The sequence below is a fragment of the Meles meles genome, chromosome 19 (assembly GCF_922984935.1).
Source record: "Meles meles chromosome 19, mMelMel3.1 paternal haplotype, whole genome shotgun sequence".
Taxonomy (NCBI): Eukaryota; Metazoa; Chordata; class Mammalia; order Carnivora; family Mustelidae; genus Meles; species Meles meles.
Genome location: NC_060084.1, coordinates 42,967,385 through 42,984,103, shown reverse-complemented (window position 1 = coordinate 42,984,103; position 16,719 = coordinate 42,967,385). Strand labels below are relative to the sequence as shown.

Below are 16,719 nucleotides of genomic sequence, written 5' to 3'. Positions count from 1 at the left end.
AACTGACAGAAGCAGCCACCCTGGAGAGAACATGGGATTGGGTGTGAGGGTGGCAACAAAGAAAATTTGCTTACTCTGATTTTTTTCCAAGGCTGAATTCTTACGTTACTGTTAACTACTGTCTAGTCAGCCCCTGTTGGCAGAGGACCCTGCCCCACACTGAAAGCCCCCAGCCTCTCTTAGCTGGAGCAACCACGGCCGATGGAACCTGAGAGAAGCCTGCGGGGAGCTTCTGGGCAAGTGTCCTCTCCAAAGGAGGCTGGAAGAGGGACTGTCCTATGCAACCAGCAGCCATCTTGTAGCCATGAGGGCCTAAGCCAAGGCAACATGCAGAAGGGCAGAAATTTAGAGAAATCCTGGCCTGCTATAAAGTCATTGAGCTACTGTTCTCCCTTCTGCCTGAACAAACAGAATGTGTTGTCTTCTGGTTAACAGCACCTTGTTTTTCCCCTGGGACATCCCCTGCACCCCTACCCACCCTCTTTGGTCACGTGGCTCCAGTGCCCTTCAGGGATGACCACATGACTCAGGCTTGGCCAATCACAGCTACAGGCTCAGAAATGGCCACCATGACTCACACTGGAAACGTGAGTCACGACCCTAGGCTTTTGCTTGAGCTATAGGGAAAGAGATGCTCTCTTCTCTAGAGTTTTATCACCTAGAACTGCTGGGGGGACTCTGCCACCAGGAAAGGGAGAGTCTGCCTGAAAGCAAAGACAATGTGGAGAAAAGCAGTGCCAAAATGTGGAGAAAAATAAATTCCTTTAACATCACCTGACGACAGGGGTCCAGCTATTGCCTGAAGCCAATAAAGCAATTTTCAGGTATATGATCCAATAAATTCTCTTTCCAGCTGAAGCCAGTGAGAGTCTGGCTGCTATTACACAGAGGGAGTCCTGACTGATACGGTTATTGAGCTTCATTTCCAAGTGGTGGGCGAAACTCAGCAACAATCCCTATACCAAGAGTTCAAATAGGGCCCCTTTGGATGGACCCCTTTCCCAACCTGGGTCCAAGCTCTCTTTGGATGGTGTCTTCAGCAACTCTTCCGGTTCACACTCTTCCTCCAGCTCATCCTCTGTCTGCTCTCCAGGGCTTAAGGAGCAAATCTCACTGGGCGCAGATGTATAGGTCTCCTGCCTGAGGCCAGGAATAAGAATGGCAAGGAGAGAAATAGGTAAATGGGGTGGTGGTGGGAGGGACAGGGAGGTGTCTAGGGCTGGGCCCTGTGCTAGCTTCCAGGTGCACATATTACTGATCTGGTCAGGATGGTGCTGGGAGAGCTCCCTGCCACACCTGCTCTGCTGGAAATATCACCATAATAAATGAGATATTACAAAGACGGCGCTCAAAAAATAAGACAAACTCTCTAAGGGCCATAGCCAGGGGACAGAAAGCAAAGCAGACAGTGGGGGCTTTAGTACTAAGCTGTGTACTTCATTCTGGGGAGTGTGTATTGGGGGGGTAGCAATAAGGTTTTATCTCTTTTGGAGTACAGGACCCTAAAACACGCCTGACACAAGGTGGGCACTGGAGGGCACCTGGGGCAATGTGGAAGCCTCAAAACCAGGAGCCGAGAGGAGCTCCCCACGCCCTTGGTACCTAGATTGGCAAGACCTCCAATGTTCAGGTCCGGTCCCTGCGGGGAGGCAAAGGCAAAGCCTCAAGGCAGAGAAAGGCAAGGACAGCTCCAGAGGCAGGAGAGAGGATAAGCCCCGAAATCTCCCACTCGAGTGAGACCTCCAAACTGAAATCCCTAACCAAAAGTTAGAGTACGACTCCACTCCAAGTAAAACTGGTCTTGCAGCATAAAAAGGGGGAAGAGTAAGGACCCTCTGCCAGAGCCTTCCCTTCTCACTGCACACTGGGGCGGGGACCTCCCCTGGGCCCCACAGTTCCCTGGAGCTCCTTCCCCCATCACAGTGCTCACAGGCTCTCCATTTTGCTTTTCCACTTCAAAACCCTTCTCCCATATACTTTCAAAATCTGTTTCTTCACCGAGGCCACGGCTGCACACAAGCAGGGCCTAGGGCCGTCCTGGCCATGGCTGCCTTTGCTGTCACTCCTCAGGGGGCCCAGGGCAGGAAGACACTTCTCTGGCAGACAGACAAATGTCGGAGGGCTAGGTCACTGCCAGGACCTGGGCTGGCTGCTCCACTTCCCGTCCTTCATGTGCTGCTGCTGCTGCTCCCGGTGGTCGATCTCCAGCAAGTGCTGCTTCATGTAGTTTGTGATCTCTGGGCCCAGGTGCCAGATGAACACGCAGCTGCAGAGGCCAGAGACAGATGCGGAAGGGAGAGGAACAGGAGACACGGAAGCCGTCAGACACTGGGGCCCCCTGGGTTACCACAGCCAAGACCCCATTCCCTGGCCCCTCCCAGAAAACACCTGCCTTCCGCTTGGGGTTGGGGCAGGGGTTCCAGGCCACATGAGGTCTACACCCTGGGAGGGGTTCAAAGCCTCCCAGCGAACCAGGACCTGTTCTGAAGTTCTCAAAGCTCAAGAAAAGGGGCTGGGGAAGGACTGTAATAAACCAAAAGGAGCGACAAAAGAGACTTCTTTGGGTACCAACCACACTCCAAGGACTTTATATGCCACCTCATTTGATTCTCACTGCATAACTGTCCAGGATGCTGGGATCATCTTTTAAAGACGAGCAAACTGAGACTTAGAGATAGGACATAACCTGCTCAAGATGCCACATAAGTGGCAGATGTGTGATCTCCAGGCTGGGTGTGACACCAAGGTCCACACCGTCAAAGGAGAGAGCTGTAAGGTGGAGCCCTCCGCAGGGCTCTCTGCATGGGCAGGGCAGTCTGGGAGCGTGGTGTTCCCGCTGTCTGAGCCCCTGCGCTCCCCACAGTAACAGTCTTGCCCACTCCCAGGGGGAGGCCAGCGAGGTGCAGCCTCCAGAGCTTTCCCACCTGTCTCCGGATACTGTGATCAAATGACGACAATCGTAGGTGAACTTCATGCCAGTAACGATTTCTGAAAGCAGAGCAGAGAAGCTGTGCTGCCCTTCTGAGTCAGAAGGCTGTGTGGGGGCGCGCAAGGAGGTATCCCATGTAGGGAGTCATACCCACCTGAGTGACCAAACATCTTGGCAACGCACTCGCCCGAGTAAAAGTCAATCACCGAGATGCTTTTGTCAGAGCAGCTGGTGGCCAGGAAGGTGCCTGAGGGGTCCACGTGGACCTGGGAAGAAGAGGACCCCTGTGACAGCGGGGCTGGCTGCTTCTTCCCTGGGGCAAGGCCGGGTCAAACCTTGCAGCCTCCCTGGTGAGGATGGAACTCCTGCTTCCATTTCACAGGTGAAAAAACGATCAACCAGGCCCTGGGTCAAGCACTGTACACGTGCAGACTGATTTCTCCCTGTGATGGAGGTTCTTTCTATCTGCATTTTACAGGTGATGAAACAGGCTTCAGAGGACGATGCTTGCCCAAGGTCATAGCCCGAGACAGAGCTGCGAGAGTTTGACCTTGAAGCCTGAACTCATAACTCCCCTCCTCCAGAGGCTCTGAGAAGGTCCCCCAGGCCTCTTGGGTTGTTCTCACCACACCGTGGACACTCAAAACAGAAACCACTTAAATGTCCCAGTTTGGGAAAGGGCTCAGTAAATAATGGTAAACTAGTCGGGGATAGCCCCCCGCAAGCTCCCAAGCAACTTTGGTCAGCCAGGCTGGAGTGGGTGCTGGCCAGCTTGTGACCCTTTGGGTCAGGTGCCCAGGAGACCACGGGTCTCGGTGGCCCGTCAGGGCATCAGGCAGATGGGGAATGTGAGTGCTTTCCACCTGGGGCCGCTGCTACTCACCTTGAGCAGGGACCCTTCGTCACCCTGTGAGCCCTTGTAGCACTTCTTCTGCTTCCCATTCACGGTGTTGTAGACTCTGGGGAGGTGGGGTCACAACGTGGCCAACGTGGCCCCACCCACCTGCCCCCTCTTGCGTTCTGGTTCCAGCCTTACCGCCTGTCTTCCTAGCCCCTGGAAGCCCCTTGCCCCCTCTCAGCCCCCATCTGATCCCTGGAGAATGAGATGCCATCTCAGGCTGAGGTCATGGAGGTTATGTACTGGGGTACCCACGAAGTCAGTGTCCGTTGAGCTAATGTCTATTTTCCCCGCTACAGAGCAAGCAGGGTGCCTGGCCCTCAATTTGAATGAGCAGATGCAAGAGATGGAGAACTTCTTGGCACAAGCTCTCCCCTCCCCTGACTCATTCCTCCACGTCCTTCCCATTCTCAATTCAGATGCTCCTTCCATCAAGCCCTGCTGATCCCCAGGTAGGATCAGGTGTCCGGATCCCCCCAAGTCCCCTGGGTTCTCCCAGCCCTGGCCGCTCCATGCTGTCACCGTCTAGCGAGGTGTCCATCTTGCCTCGCTTGGACTGGGAGTTCCGTGAAGACAGGGCCCGTGGCTGCCCTGCTCGCTGCTGCATCTCCTGCACCATCCATCCCAGCTTGGGTGCTCAGGGAATGTAGGTGAGTGAATGAACTGAGCCACATCAGCACCTCTGAGTCAGCCCACACAGAACTCTGGAGACCCAGAAGGAACTCCTTTGCTGACCTGGAGGCTAGGCCTGGGTAAGCCCAGTTCCTAAGAAACAGCCGCTGGGTCCCTCCATAGACCCTAGCTCCTGAGGGACCAGATGAGCAGGGGGAAGAAAACAGACCCAACCATAGGCTCTACTCAGAAACCAGTCCGGGCCAACTCGGAGCCCAGGGCAGCTCCTTACCTCACATTGCGGTCCTGGCAGGCCACAGCCACATATTTTTGGGTGATGTCAATGTCCATGTCATACAAGGTGGTCTTCTCTGCCACGTGGTGGGTGCGGACAAAGTGTAGTCCGTCCGAGGTCTGGCAGGGCAGGAGGGACCTTCAGAGGATGCCCCCGACAAGCTGCCCACCCCAGCCCCCAAGGAGGCCAACCCATCTACCTGCTGGGCACTGCGAAAGTAGATGCTCTTGTCGGCCCCACAGCTGATCATCTGGATGTCTCTGTTGCCTGGAGGAGGAGGGGGGGATGCATTAGGCAAGGCTGGGCCACTGCCGAGCCTGACTGGGGGCAGGCATCCTAGCTAGGGAGCTCACTGCTGGGGAACTCTGCTGCGGGTCAGGGATGGATTCCTGGAGGTGGTGAGTGGGCCCTGGGTGCAGGTGGTATTTTAAGATGTGAGCTGTATGAGATGGGACAGATAGAGCAGTGGCTCGCCAGACCTCTGCAGAGCAAGGGCAGATAGGGAACCAGGTCAGGGACACAGAAGGGGCACCATGTATGATCTGGGATTTGGAAAGGTGATTTGGGCAACTGAGGGGAGGCGGGACCAAAGCAGGGAGCAAGTGGAGACAGGCAGACCACTGGGAGATCCAGGCCATCCTGAGCACCTCAGGTCAGGGCCCATGCCACACGGGTCTCCCCTCCTGACTGCCATTGCACTGTACAGGTATGAACCTGGGGCTGAGAGTCACACAGTCCTGCCCCAGGGCACACAGAGAGTCAGGACAGGGCCAAGATTAGACTCAGGCATTTTCTGGCTAAACACTGTGCTCTGAGCCCTGGCTTTCTTTCCATGCCTCAGTTTCCTGTCTGTACAATGGGCCTATGACAGCTCCTAGCCCATGGAGTTTTGTGACGCCTGTGGAAGTGTGGCTGCCTCCTGGTAAGCACTCTACATATTCTTGCCTTTCTTCTTTCTTTATAGATTAGAATACCAACAGCATAAATACCTCAGAGTCGTGGTGAGGATGTGAGGACAGAACAGATGTAAAATACTGAGGTAAATGATAACACCCTGGCACCACAGACCTGCTGTTTCATGGCAGGACATGGGAGTAGGTGCAGGCCTGACACACAAGCTGCCCGTCTGGTAAGAGTCACTGGCCTCCAGAGAGGAGTGAGGCCTCTGTGGGTGAGCAAGTGTGACCTGGGAGGGCCCCAGAGAGGCCTGCAAGTTACTGGCAATGTTCTGTTTCTGTGGGGTGGGGAGGCCAAGCACTTAGCAGTGTTAGAACACAGCGATCAGAACAGTCACTGGTTATAAACAATACGTGTGTCTGTTCTGGTGCATACTCACTGATTATGAACCTTGACGGGAAGGTCATTGTATTATTCCGTAAACTACACATATTGTATTCATTTGTTTGGATATGTTTCAGATAAAACTGTTAAAGACCGAATCCTTCTTTAGCAAGGCAGCTGCTGTTAGGTTTCGACTGGCCGGAGCCCAGTTTGTACGAAAATTGTCCATGTTTTGAGAAAAGCCCAGCTGGAACAGGGTGCTCGGGAGCTGGGTCTAGGACTTATGTCTTGTCAGACTAGCTGGGGGCTCTGATGAAAACCCACACCCTGCAGAAGGTGGCCTTAAGGACCAATTCCTGGGCTACCCCTTGGACTGTCATCACCGCTCTTAGATCCACTCATGAAAGCTGAGGTCACTGGTGGCCAAACTGTTAGGCTTACTGATTTATTCTAACTAACTCTATCCCATGGAATGAATAAGTTTTTAAAGATGTCTGAGAAGTTTTGGCTATCTTCAACAAGACACGTCAAACACTGTTAACTTTTGTCCATTGTTAACTTGTTTTAGCTACAGAGAGGTAGGGCAGGAAGTGGGGAGGACCCAGGGTTATTAATACCTTCTCAGTCACAAGATTACATGTAAAAAAAATTCTTCATAGTCAAGAACTTAGAGTAAGTACATGGATATATTCTCTCCATGAACAGATTCTTCTGGAATATAGTTTTGAATATGCTCTTGGGTTCTGATCAGTTAAACCCTACAGGACCGGCCTCCTCTCCCCTTGGAATTCATCAGAGCCAAGGACCTCCATGCTGAATCTTTCGAGTCTAGAGGAAATCCCTTTGATCTCCTAATTGAGTGTGGGTTTTGCAGGACAGCCTTAGGCAAGACCTAAGCCTGCACCTCTCGGCTGTGTGACTCTAGCTGTGAGCGGGGTAAGGCAGGGGCTAACTGCAGTGCAAGGATTCTCACCAGCACAGAATTAGCTTCCAGTAATTTTCAAGGTCACCTATTTTCCTGCCAAGGTCACCAGTGTCCATGTTGCCCTCTCGCAGGATTGGCATCCTGATTTCCTTTGGGGAAACAACATTCACCTAATTCCAGTCCTCCTGGATCAGAGGCAGAGGCAGGTGTGGGCTGGGGGGGGCGCATGAGTCACACCTGCCTCAAGAAAACACCCCAAAGCCCTGGCACTGGAAACTGTTCTGAAAAGCTCAGGTGCCTCAAGCCAGCACAAGGGAAGTCAGCGTCCCATGTCTGCCAAAACTGACAGAAAGAGGGGAAGTCTCCTTCCAGTGGCACAGTGATAACCCAGATGCCGCCCACTGCAGAAAGGCGCAGCTGACAGAGTCTTGATAAGGAGAAAAAAAACAAAAAAAAAACCAAAAAGCAACCTTTGAATCCATCTGGGTGTGAATCCAGAGCTTCCTTTTCCCTTTTTTGTTTAAACTAAAGAGAGTTTTGCTGTTACTTGTAGCCAAAGGAGCGCACCAAACAAGGCGGAGGAAGCAGAGAGGGGGGCTCACCAGCAAACTTGATGGCGGTGATGGAGGAGGAGTGGTCGTCCAGGGTCTGCTCCAGGTTGTAGTTCTTGTCCACGTTCAGCACATGGATCAGTCGGTCCCGACTGGCTGAGGCCAGCAAGGTCAGCCCTGTGAGTGGACAGCGAATCCCTGGGTTCCCAGGTGGCCGCTTGATGCCCTGGCCTCCCAGACAGCAGCATGTCTGGCTTTCCCAGCCCTGAAGAAAGGGGCTCTGGTTCTATACCTGCAGCCAACTTGCCCCCAAACCCAGAAAGGGGCCATTCCCTCAGCTCTCTGCAGTGTTTCCCAGAGCCCCCCAAATCCTGGCAGTTCACTCCTACTGCCACCAGTTGGGGGATGAATCTTGAGGTACCCACGGACGCTCTGTCACCCGTGCCCACAGCAGATGTCCTCGCAGAGCCCAGCACTACTTCCTGCTAAGTCCAACTCTTGGGCATGCCATGTGAAGCCCTGCCAACTTCCCGGTCTCCCCAGAACGCTATTCCCTCCCTCTCTGCACTCTGGCTACAGGGGTCTTGACCCGGTCCTACTGACAGCCCACTGCCACACTTCCTTCTGCCAGAGCGCCCCCTCAGACAGTGCTTACCCTGGTCGCCTGACATGTCTGAAGGCGAACACATGACCTGAGGCAGAGGGGAGCTCAGGAAGGACGTACTGAGTGAAGAGAGACCTCAAGAGTAATTGGTGGGACAGAGGGTGGGGAGAAACGAAGAAGGAAGAAAGAGTGTGGGAAAGATTGCTAACTGATCAGGACATGACTCCACCTAAGTTCTGTTCCTGTCAAAAATGTATCAGCAGAATGAAAAATCATGAGAAAAACAGACAAACTCAAATGGAAGGAGATTCTACAAAATGACTGGTCTATAGTCTGCAGAAAGCCAAGCCATAAAGACAAAGGCTGTGGAAATGTTCCAGAAAAAAGGTGATAAAAGAGCTATGAAAACTCAAGTGTGAACCCAGACGGGAGAAACAAAGGTGCTATCCAGGATAATACCAGGACAGCCGGCAAAATGGGAATAAGGACCACAAAAGAGAGGACAGTAGAGGATAGAGTGAAACGCCCATATTTGATAGGTGCACGTGGTCATGTAAATGGATGTCCTCACAGACCCACTGAAGAGTAAAAGGTCAAGCCTTCAACTTACTAACAAGTCAGCAAAAGGAAAGTATATGCTAGTATTTCACTTATGTGAGAGTACGTACACACGCGTGCACAAACATGGAGAAAGAAATGGAGATGGGGAAGCAGATAAAGGCATGCACACAATCATACGAGTCAGACAGAATTTAGAAGAAAAAGAACCTGAGGAATCTGGGTGAAGAGAACATGGGTATTTATTCTAGTTCTCTCGCAATCTTCCTGTAGGCATCTTAACTTTTTCAAAATACTACGTTTGATATTATTTGATATATAATGTGATCTATAACTGTTGATCCAGTCATACAGTCTCTCATTCAACGTTCACCTCTTTAACCTGAGCACTGTTCAGGACACTGGTAACCAGGGCAAGCAGCTCCAGCCCAGTCCTGCCTGCCAGAGTCTCACATCCTGGAGTCCCAGCTACCCTGGTTGCAGGTCCCAGCAGCAGGGGCGCTTACTCTCACTCTCAGCCCCTCCAGACATCAACTAGCCGTCTCTGTGGCCCTGCCGGGGGGCTGCTCCCCCACCTTCCCCCTACTACCCCACAGAGGCTTACCGGTCTCGGGCTTGGAGTACTCCAGACACAGCACCTCGGCATCATGGGCCTCCACTTTGACCAGCTCATCCATGAAGTGCAGCTCGTGGATCCTGGGAGACACACACCGTCCACTGTACCCTGCCCGGAGTGCCCACCCCTCGGCTCCAGGTGCTCCGCCACTGCTCGGAAAGGTCAGAGCTCCAGCCCCACAACATGGGGAACTCCCTGCCCTGGCCAACTAGTCTAGAGACACCCAACCATTCTTTTTGTCTAGAAACCTGCTATCTTAAAGGCGGCAGTGCCAAGCCGGGGGCACCTAAGTGGGCACCCCGCCCTTATGGATCCATGCGCCAGGTCTAGAACAATCCTCTGCGTGGGGATGGGGATAGGGGTCAGAGGTCACACTCAAGGATAGGACCTATGGGTAAGGAATACTTGATTCCAATCTCCCATTCTTAAAGACTCTCAAATCTAAACTTTCCTGAAATGCTCTCTCCAAATGAAATCAACCAACCAACAGGCCATCTAGGATGATATCTATATCTACGATGATCATCTATATCATCTAGGATGATATAAAACACAGTCATCCCAGGTCCTCCACTCTTCCTGTGTAACCTTAACTTAACCACTGCCCTTTCCTGTGTGGTGGCTGCCCCTTTAAGATGGAGCACATGACCTCCCCCTTCTTCATTGGCCTCAGCACCCAGGTGGTCACAGTTGCCATTCCTCAACTTAAGCCTGGTCCCCATGAGAGCACTCACATTCTGTCAGCACCTACTGGGCTGGGAACATCTTTTTAAAAAGTCCGTGGTGTGGGTAAACAGCCTGAGCCCTCAAATGTCGCATCCTCCCGGCCCCCTCCCGGCGCCACCAGGGCCCCCCATGCTCCAGCTGGCATCCTCTATGACTATTTAGCACTGGTGTTACGTGGCTGGTAGAAGTGTCACCCTACCCTAGAATGCAAGCTTGCCTGTCTACCTCACAGGCACCGTTCACAAGCCCAGCTGCTGAGGTGCTGGGAGCTACCCTATTTCAGCCTTCTGGAAGATACCTCTCAGGTTAGGGTCTCAGGGATGGCTGGTTTCCAGACCGCCATTCACAGTCCCTCATTCCCAATGGGGAAGCAGAGGTGCTGAGGCCAGGCTCCTTCCCTTCACCCTCAGGTCCCACCATGAGCTGGGAAGTGTACACCAGTCACCCTCCAGGGCTCACTTGCCTCAGATTTCCACTTCGGTCGCCTGAAGCCAAGTGCTGGCCATCAGGACTGACCTGCATGACTCGCACGCCAGCCTTCATGTCCACAGGTGTCCCGTTCTCACTCCCCCGGTCGGGGAAGTGGGACATGTCCTGCAGGTGCTGGATGTCATTCTCTACGTACACTACCTTCAGCAGGGTCTGCGGGAAGGAGAGGGCTGAGGTCAGTGCTCTCGGAAGGTCTGAAGCACCTCTGTGATTCTGTCTCCCAATGGCCCACCTTCCGTTCTTCATCAGTAACAGAACTCCACATCTAACCTTCCCGACTCAGAATAACTGTTTCCCAACCTCCCCTGCAGCTAGATGAGGCTCTGTGAATAAATTCTGGTCAATGAGGTATAAAACAAGTGAGAACACTTCTGCTCCCTTTTCGTTTGTCTTGTTACCTGGAGCTCCAGCAGCCATACTAGAGGACAAGGACAAGGGCTACTCCAAAGGGGCAGAGTGGAGAGCTGAAGGCTTTGGGTCTCTAAGGGCCTCCTGCAGCTGCCAAGACAGCTTGGACTGGTTACCTCCAGACTATTTTTATGGGTCAAAAAACCAAACTTTCACCTCTTATTTTGGGTTTTCTATTGTATGTAGCCAAATATAGCATGTATATCACAGGTGTGGAAGAGAAGATGGTAGTATTGGGTTAGGGAGGTAAGGGGGGTAAAGGGGCACCTGCTATACACACCCTATATTAAGGTCCTTTTTTGTTCTAACCACACTGACCGCTCACATTTTCTAACTCATGAACCCTTTCCTACCTCAGGGCCTTTGCACAGCCTACTCCCTTGGCATAGGACACACTCCCCTCCCCTCTTTACTCATTCCAATCTTTCATACCTCAACTCAGTTGCCTCCTCCTCTAGGAAGTTGCCCCTGACACCACAGATAAAATCAGATAACACTGTTATATATCCTACCAGCATGAATTTTCCTTCATGGTGCTTATCATGCTTATGACTCTATCATAGGGGTGCCAGGGTGGCTCAGTTGGTTAAGAGTCCAACTCTTGGTTTCGGCTCAGGTCATGATCTCAGAGCTGTGAGTCTGTTCCTGCATTGAGCTCCACACTCAGCCCCTCTCCCAACCTGTTCCCTCTCAAATACATACATAAATCTTTTAAAAAAGTGATTATTTATGGGGCACCTGGGTGGTTCAGTCGGTTAAGTGTCTGCCTTTGGCTCAGGTCATGATCCCAGGGTCCCGGGATGGAGCCCCCTGTCAGTTTCTCCCTCTGCCCCGCCCCTGACTGTTTTCTCTCTCTCCCCCAAATAAATAAATAAATAAAATCTTTAAAACTGATTATATTGTAGGGGCGCCTGGGTGGCTCAGTGGGTTAAAGCCTCTGCTTTCGGCTCAGGTCATGATCCCAGGGTCCTGGGATCGAGCCCTGCATCGGGCTTTCTGCTCCGAGGAGAGCCTTCTTCCTCCTCCCTCTCCCTGCCTGCCTCTCTCGCCTACTTGTAATCTCTGTTTGTCAAATAAATAAATAAAATCTTTAAAAAAAAACTGATTATATTGTAATTTGTACAGTTATTGGTTCACTGTCTGCCTCTCCCTGCTGGAGTGTGGGAGCCGCAAGAGCAGGAGGAGGGTCTGTCTTGGGCATTGGTGTGTCTCCAGCAGGCAGCACAGCACCTAGCAGGGATCTTAATAAGCATCTGCAGATGAAGTGATTGCATGATTCACGTCTTAACTCTTTGGAGAAGCTCCCTCACTGGCTTAGCAATAGCAATCATTTCTTCCGCAAAGTGTTTTCTCCCTACCCTCCCATCATGGCTCCCTTTGGGTCCTGCCCGCACCCTCACCCAAGACCTCACAGTGCGCTAGACCAGGGAAGCCTCTCCCTGATTTGGTCCATCAGGTGCTCTTCCAGGGAGCTCTGACTCAAGAGCTAGGGAACAATTTCTTTTGAATATGTCAGGTTGCCTGGAATAGCTCTGCTGACACACCCAGAGATCAGGAGCTGACTGGCAGAGAGAAGCAAGGAGGGCAGACCATGCTACCTCAGAGAGAAACAAGAAAGAGGAAGACACAGAGTGCTTGGTGGCTCCTGTCCCCACTGAAGCTTAATACCAAGGTCCACAAGACTCTCTCATGCCCGTATATCCTATATTAAAGTAGTTCTCGGTTCCTCCTAAAATATGGTTCACAATTAAGCCACTCACGTTACTGAAGATGTTTTTCTGCCAGTGAGAGTCAGGGCTGCTATCCATGTTCCAAAAGCGGATGGTGTTGTCTGAGGAACAAGTAAGAAAAGATCCTGATGGCAGACAAGCTCTCTGGTCTTCAAACTCAGGATACACCTACAGTTCCCAGAGAATAAAAAGCGCAATTCATTACAACCATTTCAATGACAGCACTGTGATAGTCTATTGCATTTTGGTGAAAAAAATTATGTTGCAGATAAATAGGCATAATGCAATGGCTTCTATGTTAAAAATAAACAAGAAAAAAGGACACTAAATGCTACTGTATATTGTCCATGCACCTTCTTCAGCCCAGGTCCTGAAACATTACCAAACATAAATTTCCAAGGCAAATGTTTCAACTCAGTCAAAAATCACTAAGCACCAAAGGAAACAAGGTACCTTGAGCAAAAAGCAGCAGAAACAACAGTCCAGCTTTGACGTTGGAATTATTAGACAGAATATAAAACAACCCTGTTTAATATGTTTAAAGCAATAGAAGAACTTTGACAAAAGTAAAAGTAGGCAACCATAAGCTAAAAAGAATAACCAAGTGAAGCTCAAAAAGAATAAACTGAACTATTTCTAGAAACAAAATGCATCTCAGAGAGTCAAAGAGATAACATAAAGGGATTTCAAAATACAGAATACTGGGTTCTGAGAAGATGATAATAGCAGTAGCATAGATTTTTTTAATCTAAAATCCCCACATAGGGGCGCCTGGGTGGCTGAATTGGTTAAGCACCCGACTCTTTGGTTTTCGCTCAGATCGTGATCTCAGGATTGTGGGGTCAAGACCTGCCTCGGGCTGTGCGCTCAGCGCTGAGTCTGCTTGAAGATTCTCTCTCTGTGTTCTTCTCTCCGCTTGCACACACCTGTGTGCGCTCTCTCTCTCTCTCTAAACGAATACAATCTTTTTTTTAAAAGATTTTATTTATTTATTTGACAGATAGAGATCACAAGCAGGCAGAGAGGCAGGCAGAGAGAGAGAGAGAGAGGGGAAGGGAAGCAGGCTCCCCACCGAGCAGAGAGCCTGATGTGGGGCTTGATCCCAGGACCCAGGGATCATGACCTGAGCCGAAGGCAGAGGCTTTAACCCACTGAGCCACCCAGACACCCCTAAACGAATGAAATCTTAAAAACAAACAAACAAAAAACAAACCTATACAAAAATGAACAGCCAGATATCAAAACCAAAATCCCATGAGCACCATTTACAACAAAATGAGGGGATGAGATATTCTCTTAACTCCCAAAATACAAGCAGGTAGAGACAAACTACCTCCAGTCATAAGATCTATATATTACTAAAGTGTATATGAGAGAAAGTAGAGGGAAGCAATGAGGCCCCTCAGAGACCCAACAAAGGATAACCCTGAAGTAGCCAACAGGTAGTCACGGGAAGGTACTATGGGCCAAACTGAACAGCAGTTCAAATTGGGAGGGTTTCATCCGCTCCAACAGTGGTTGAGGGCAAGGTTTGGCGGTTGGGTCTGAGGAACCTGGAGCACTGAAGGCCCTGTGAACTCTCACAACTGACCAACCAGGGCTCTCTTCCAGGACAAAGCCCTACCCTGAGGGAAAACTATTGGGAGTAGAAACAAAACTGATCAGGATAGAGATAGAGACAGGAGAGCCAGAGAAAAGGGGAAGCTTAGAAAAAAGGAGGGGCACAACACACAAATAGGAACATAACAAGGAAATATCAGAAAGCAAGCTGCCATACATTTTTTTTAACAGTATAAAAATCATAAAAGATGGAATTCTTTCTTGGGAAGCTAGAAAACCTCTTCTGAACTACACCAACTTCTGTTTTTCTTTTTCTTTTCTTTTTTTTTTTTTAAGATTTTTATTTATTTATTTGACAGACAGAGATCACAAGTAGGCAGAGAGGCAGGCAGAGAGAGAGAGGAGGAAGCAGGCTCCCTGCTGAGCAGAGAGCCCGATGTGGGGCTCAATCCCAGGACCCTGGGATCATGACCCAAGCTGAAGGCAGAGGCTTTTAACCACTGAGCCACCCAGGCGCCCCACAAAAACTGTAACTATTTCAAAATAAGTTAAAAGACATTAAGAAAATGATGAGATATAAAAAGGAACCTAAATCACAATCAGAAAACTCAGAAATAAGATGACAGAATTCTAAGAGTTAGAAATAAATGAAGAAATCATATTAGAAATAAAAGTCAAATGAGAAGGAATCCAAAAGTGAATAAACACAAAATGTAAGGCATGAAGAAATAGATAAAAGGGGGGAAATTATTAAAAATCAAAGAGAAATTGGGGCACCTGGATGGCTCAATGGGTTAAGCTTCTGCCTTCAGCTCAGGTCATGATCTCAGGGTCCTGGGATCCAGCCCCACATCAGGCTCTCTGCTTCCCCCTGTTGCTCTGCCTGCCTCTCTGCCTACTTGTGATCTCTGTCTGTCAAATAAATAAATCTTTGAGGGGCGCCTGGGTGGCTCAGCTGGTTAAAGCCTCTGCCTTCAGCTCAGGTCATGATCCCAAGGGTCCTGGGATCGAGCCCTGCATCGGGCTCTCTGCTTAGCTGGGAGCCTGCTTCCTCCTCTCTCTCCGCCTGCCTCTCTGCCTACTTGTGATCTCTGCCTGTCAAATAAATAAATCTTAAAAAAAAAAAAAAAAATCTTTGAAAAAAAAATCAAATAGAAATGAAACTAAGAATTTGAGAAAAAGTGACAATATTGGAGCTAGGCAAATAATATCCAACATACAGATAATAGAAATTTCTGAAGAAAACCAAATCAAGGGAACAGAAAAAAATACTAAAATGTATACTGCAGCAATATGTCTACCTAAAAAAACCAATACCAAGACAAACTCTAGAGTAGGGTTACTAGACTTAAAAGTAAAAGAAATCTTTTGGGCTTCTAGGGAAACACAGCAAGTGACTTAAAAGAAAAACCATCAGACATTTCAATAACCATAAGAAAATAAAACAACATATTTAACACAGACAGGAAGAAAATATGAGCCAAGCCTTTTCTATCCAGCAGGGGTGACTTTTCAAGTATGAAGGGCAAATATAAGCTCACCCAATGCAAAAACTCAGAAAATATTGTCCCATGAACTGTTCCTGTTAAATCTTCTAAAGAACGAGCTCTGGACAGCAAAAACAACTAGAGATGTCAACAGATGTCTATATATAAGTATGTAATTACTTGCAGAACAAAGAGTAAATGTGTGTCAAGTGACATTGCTGAAAATGGCATAGCAGAGAACTCCAAAAATCTATCCTTTCACCAAAGCAACCTTAAGCTGGAAAAAACTTTCAGAATCAACCTGTTATTTTAAAAAAATTAATTAATTATTTTTAAAGATTTATTTATTTATTTATTTGACAGACAGAGATCACAAGTAGGCAGAGAGGCAGGCAGAGAGAGAGGAGGAACCAGACTCCCCGCTGAGCAGAGAGCCCGATGTGGGGCTCGATCCCAGGCTGGGATCATGACCTGAGCGGAAGGCAGAGGCTCTAACACACTGAGCCACCCAGGCGCCCCAGAATCAACTTTTTTAGAACTCTGGAATCTAACTTTCAATAATGAGGAGGAGCTTAGAAAAGAAAGAAGCTGCTGAATTTTGACATTTAAGGAAATTACTGTCAAATCATGCTGACCATTCAGATAACGGAATAGAGACTTTAGTGACCATCCATGAAAAAGAGTACAATCTTTACAAAAGTAGCTCAGAAAAATCACTAGACAATTACAACCCACACAACAAACCCTTGCAGGGAGGGGGAGAATTTGATTTCCAGAGTCATCACATTATAATAGTCAAAATACCCAGTTTGCAACAAAAAAAAACCCTATGAGATAGATAAGAAAAGAAGAAAGTACAGTCCGTTCATAGAAAAACAGAAATTACCAGAAACTGTGCATGAGGAAGCCCAGACTGGACTTACTAAGCAAAGAACTTAAATCAACTGTCTTAAATATACTGAAAGAGATCAAGGAAATTGTGGCCAAAGGACTTAAGGAAACCAGCAGAAACTCACCAAATAGGGAATATCCATAAAGAGAAAGAAATCA

General features: G+C 49.4%; 1 protein-coding gene across 3 annotated transcripts in view; it reads right to left on the bottom strand.

Moving 5' to 3' along the window:
* WDR62 (WD repeat domain 62) overlaps nucleotides 1-16,719 on the bottom strand; it is a 45,591-nt gene that overhangs the window by 9,092 nt on the left and 19,780 nt on the right. For all 3 annotated transcript variants that reach the window (XM_045988653.1, XM_045988654.1, XM_045988655.1), the window contains exons 10-20: nucleotides 12,653-12,790; nucleotides 10,459-10,637; nucleotides 9,258-9,349; nucleotides 7,543-7,668; nucleotides 4,934-5,001; nucleotides 4,732-4,853; nucleotides 3,813-3,888; nucleotides 3,084-3,195; nucleotides 2,925-2,988; nucleotides 2,141-2,266; nucleotides 1,007-1,140 (exon numbers count right to left, since the gene is read on the bottom strand). In XM_045988653.1, the coding sequence (XP_045844609.1) occupies nucleotides 1,007-1,140; nucleotides 2,141-2,266; nucleotides 2,925-2,988; nucleotides 3,084-3,195; nucleotides 3,813-3,888; nucleotides 4,732-4,853; nucleotides 4,934-5,001; nucleotides 7,543-7,668; nucleotides 9,258-9,349; nucleotides 10,459-10,637; nucleotides 12,653-12,790 (1,237 nt within the window). The remainder of the gene's footprint in view (nucleotides 1-1,006; nucleotides 1,141-2,140; nucleotides 2,267-2,924; nucleotides 2,989-3,083; nucleotides 3,196-3,812; nucleotides 3,889-4,731; nucleotides 4,854-4,933; nucleotides 5,002-7,542; nucleotides 7,669-9,257; nucleotides 9,350-10,458; nucleotides 10,638-12,652; nucleotides 12,791-16,719) is intronic.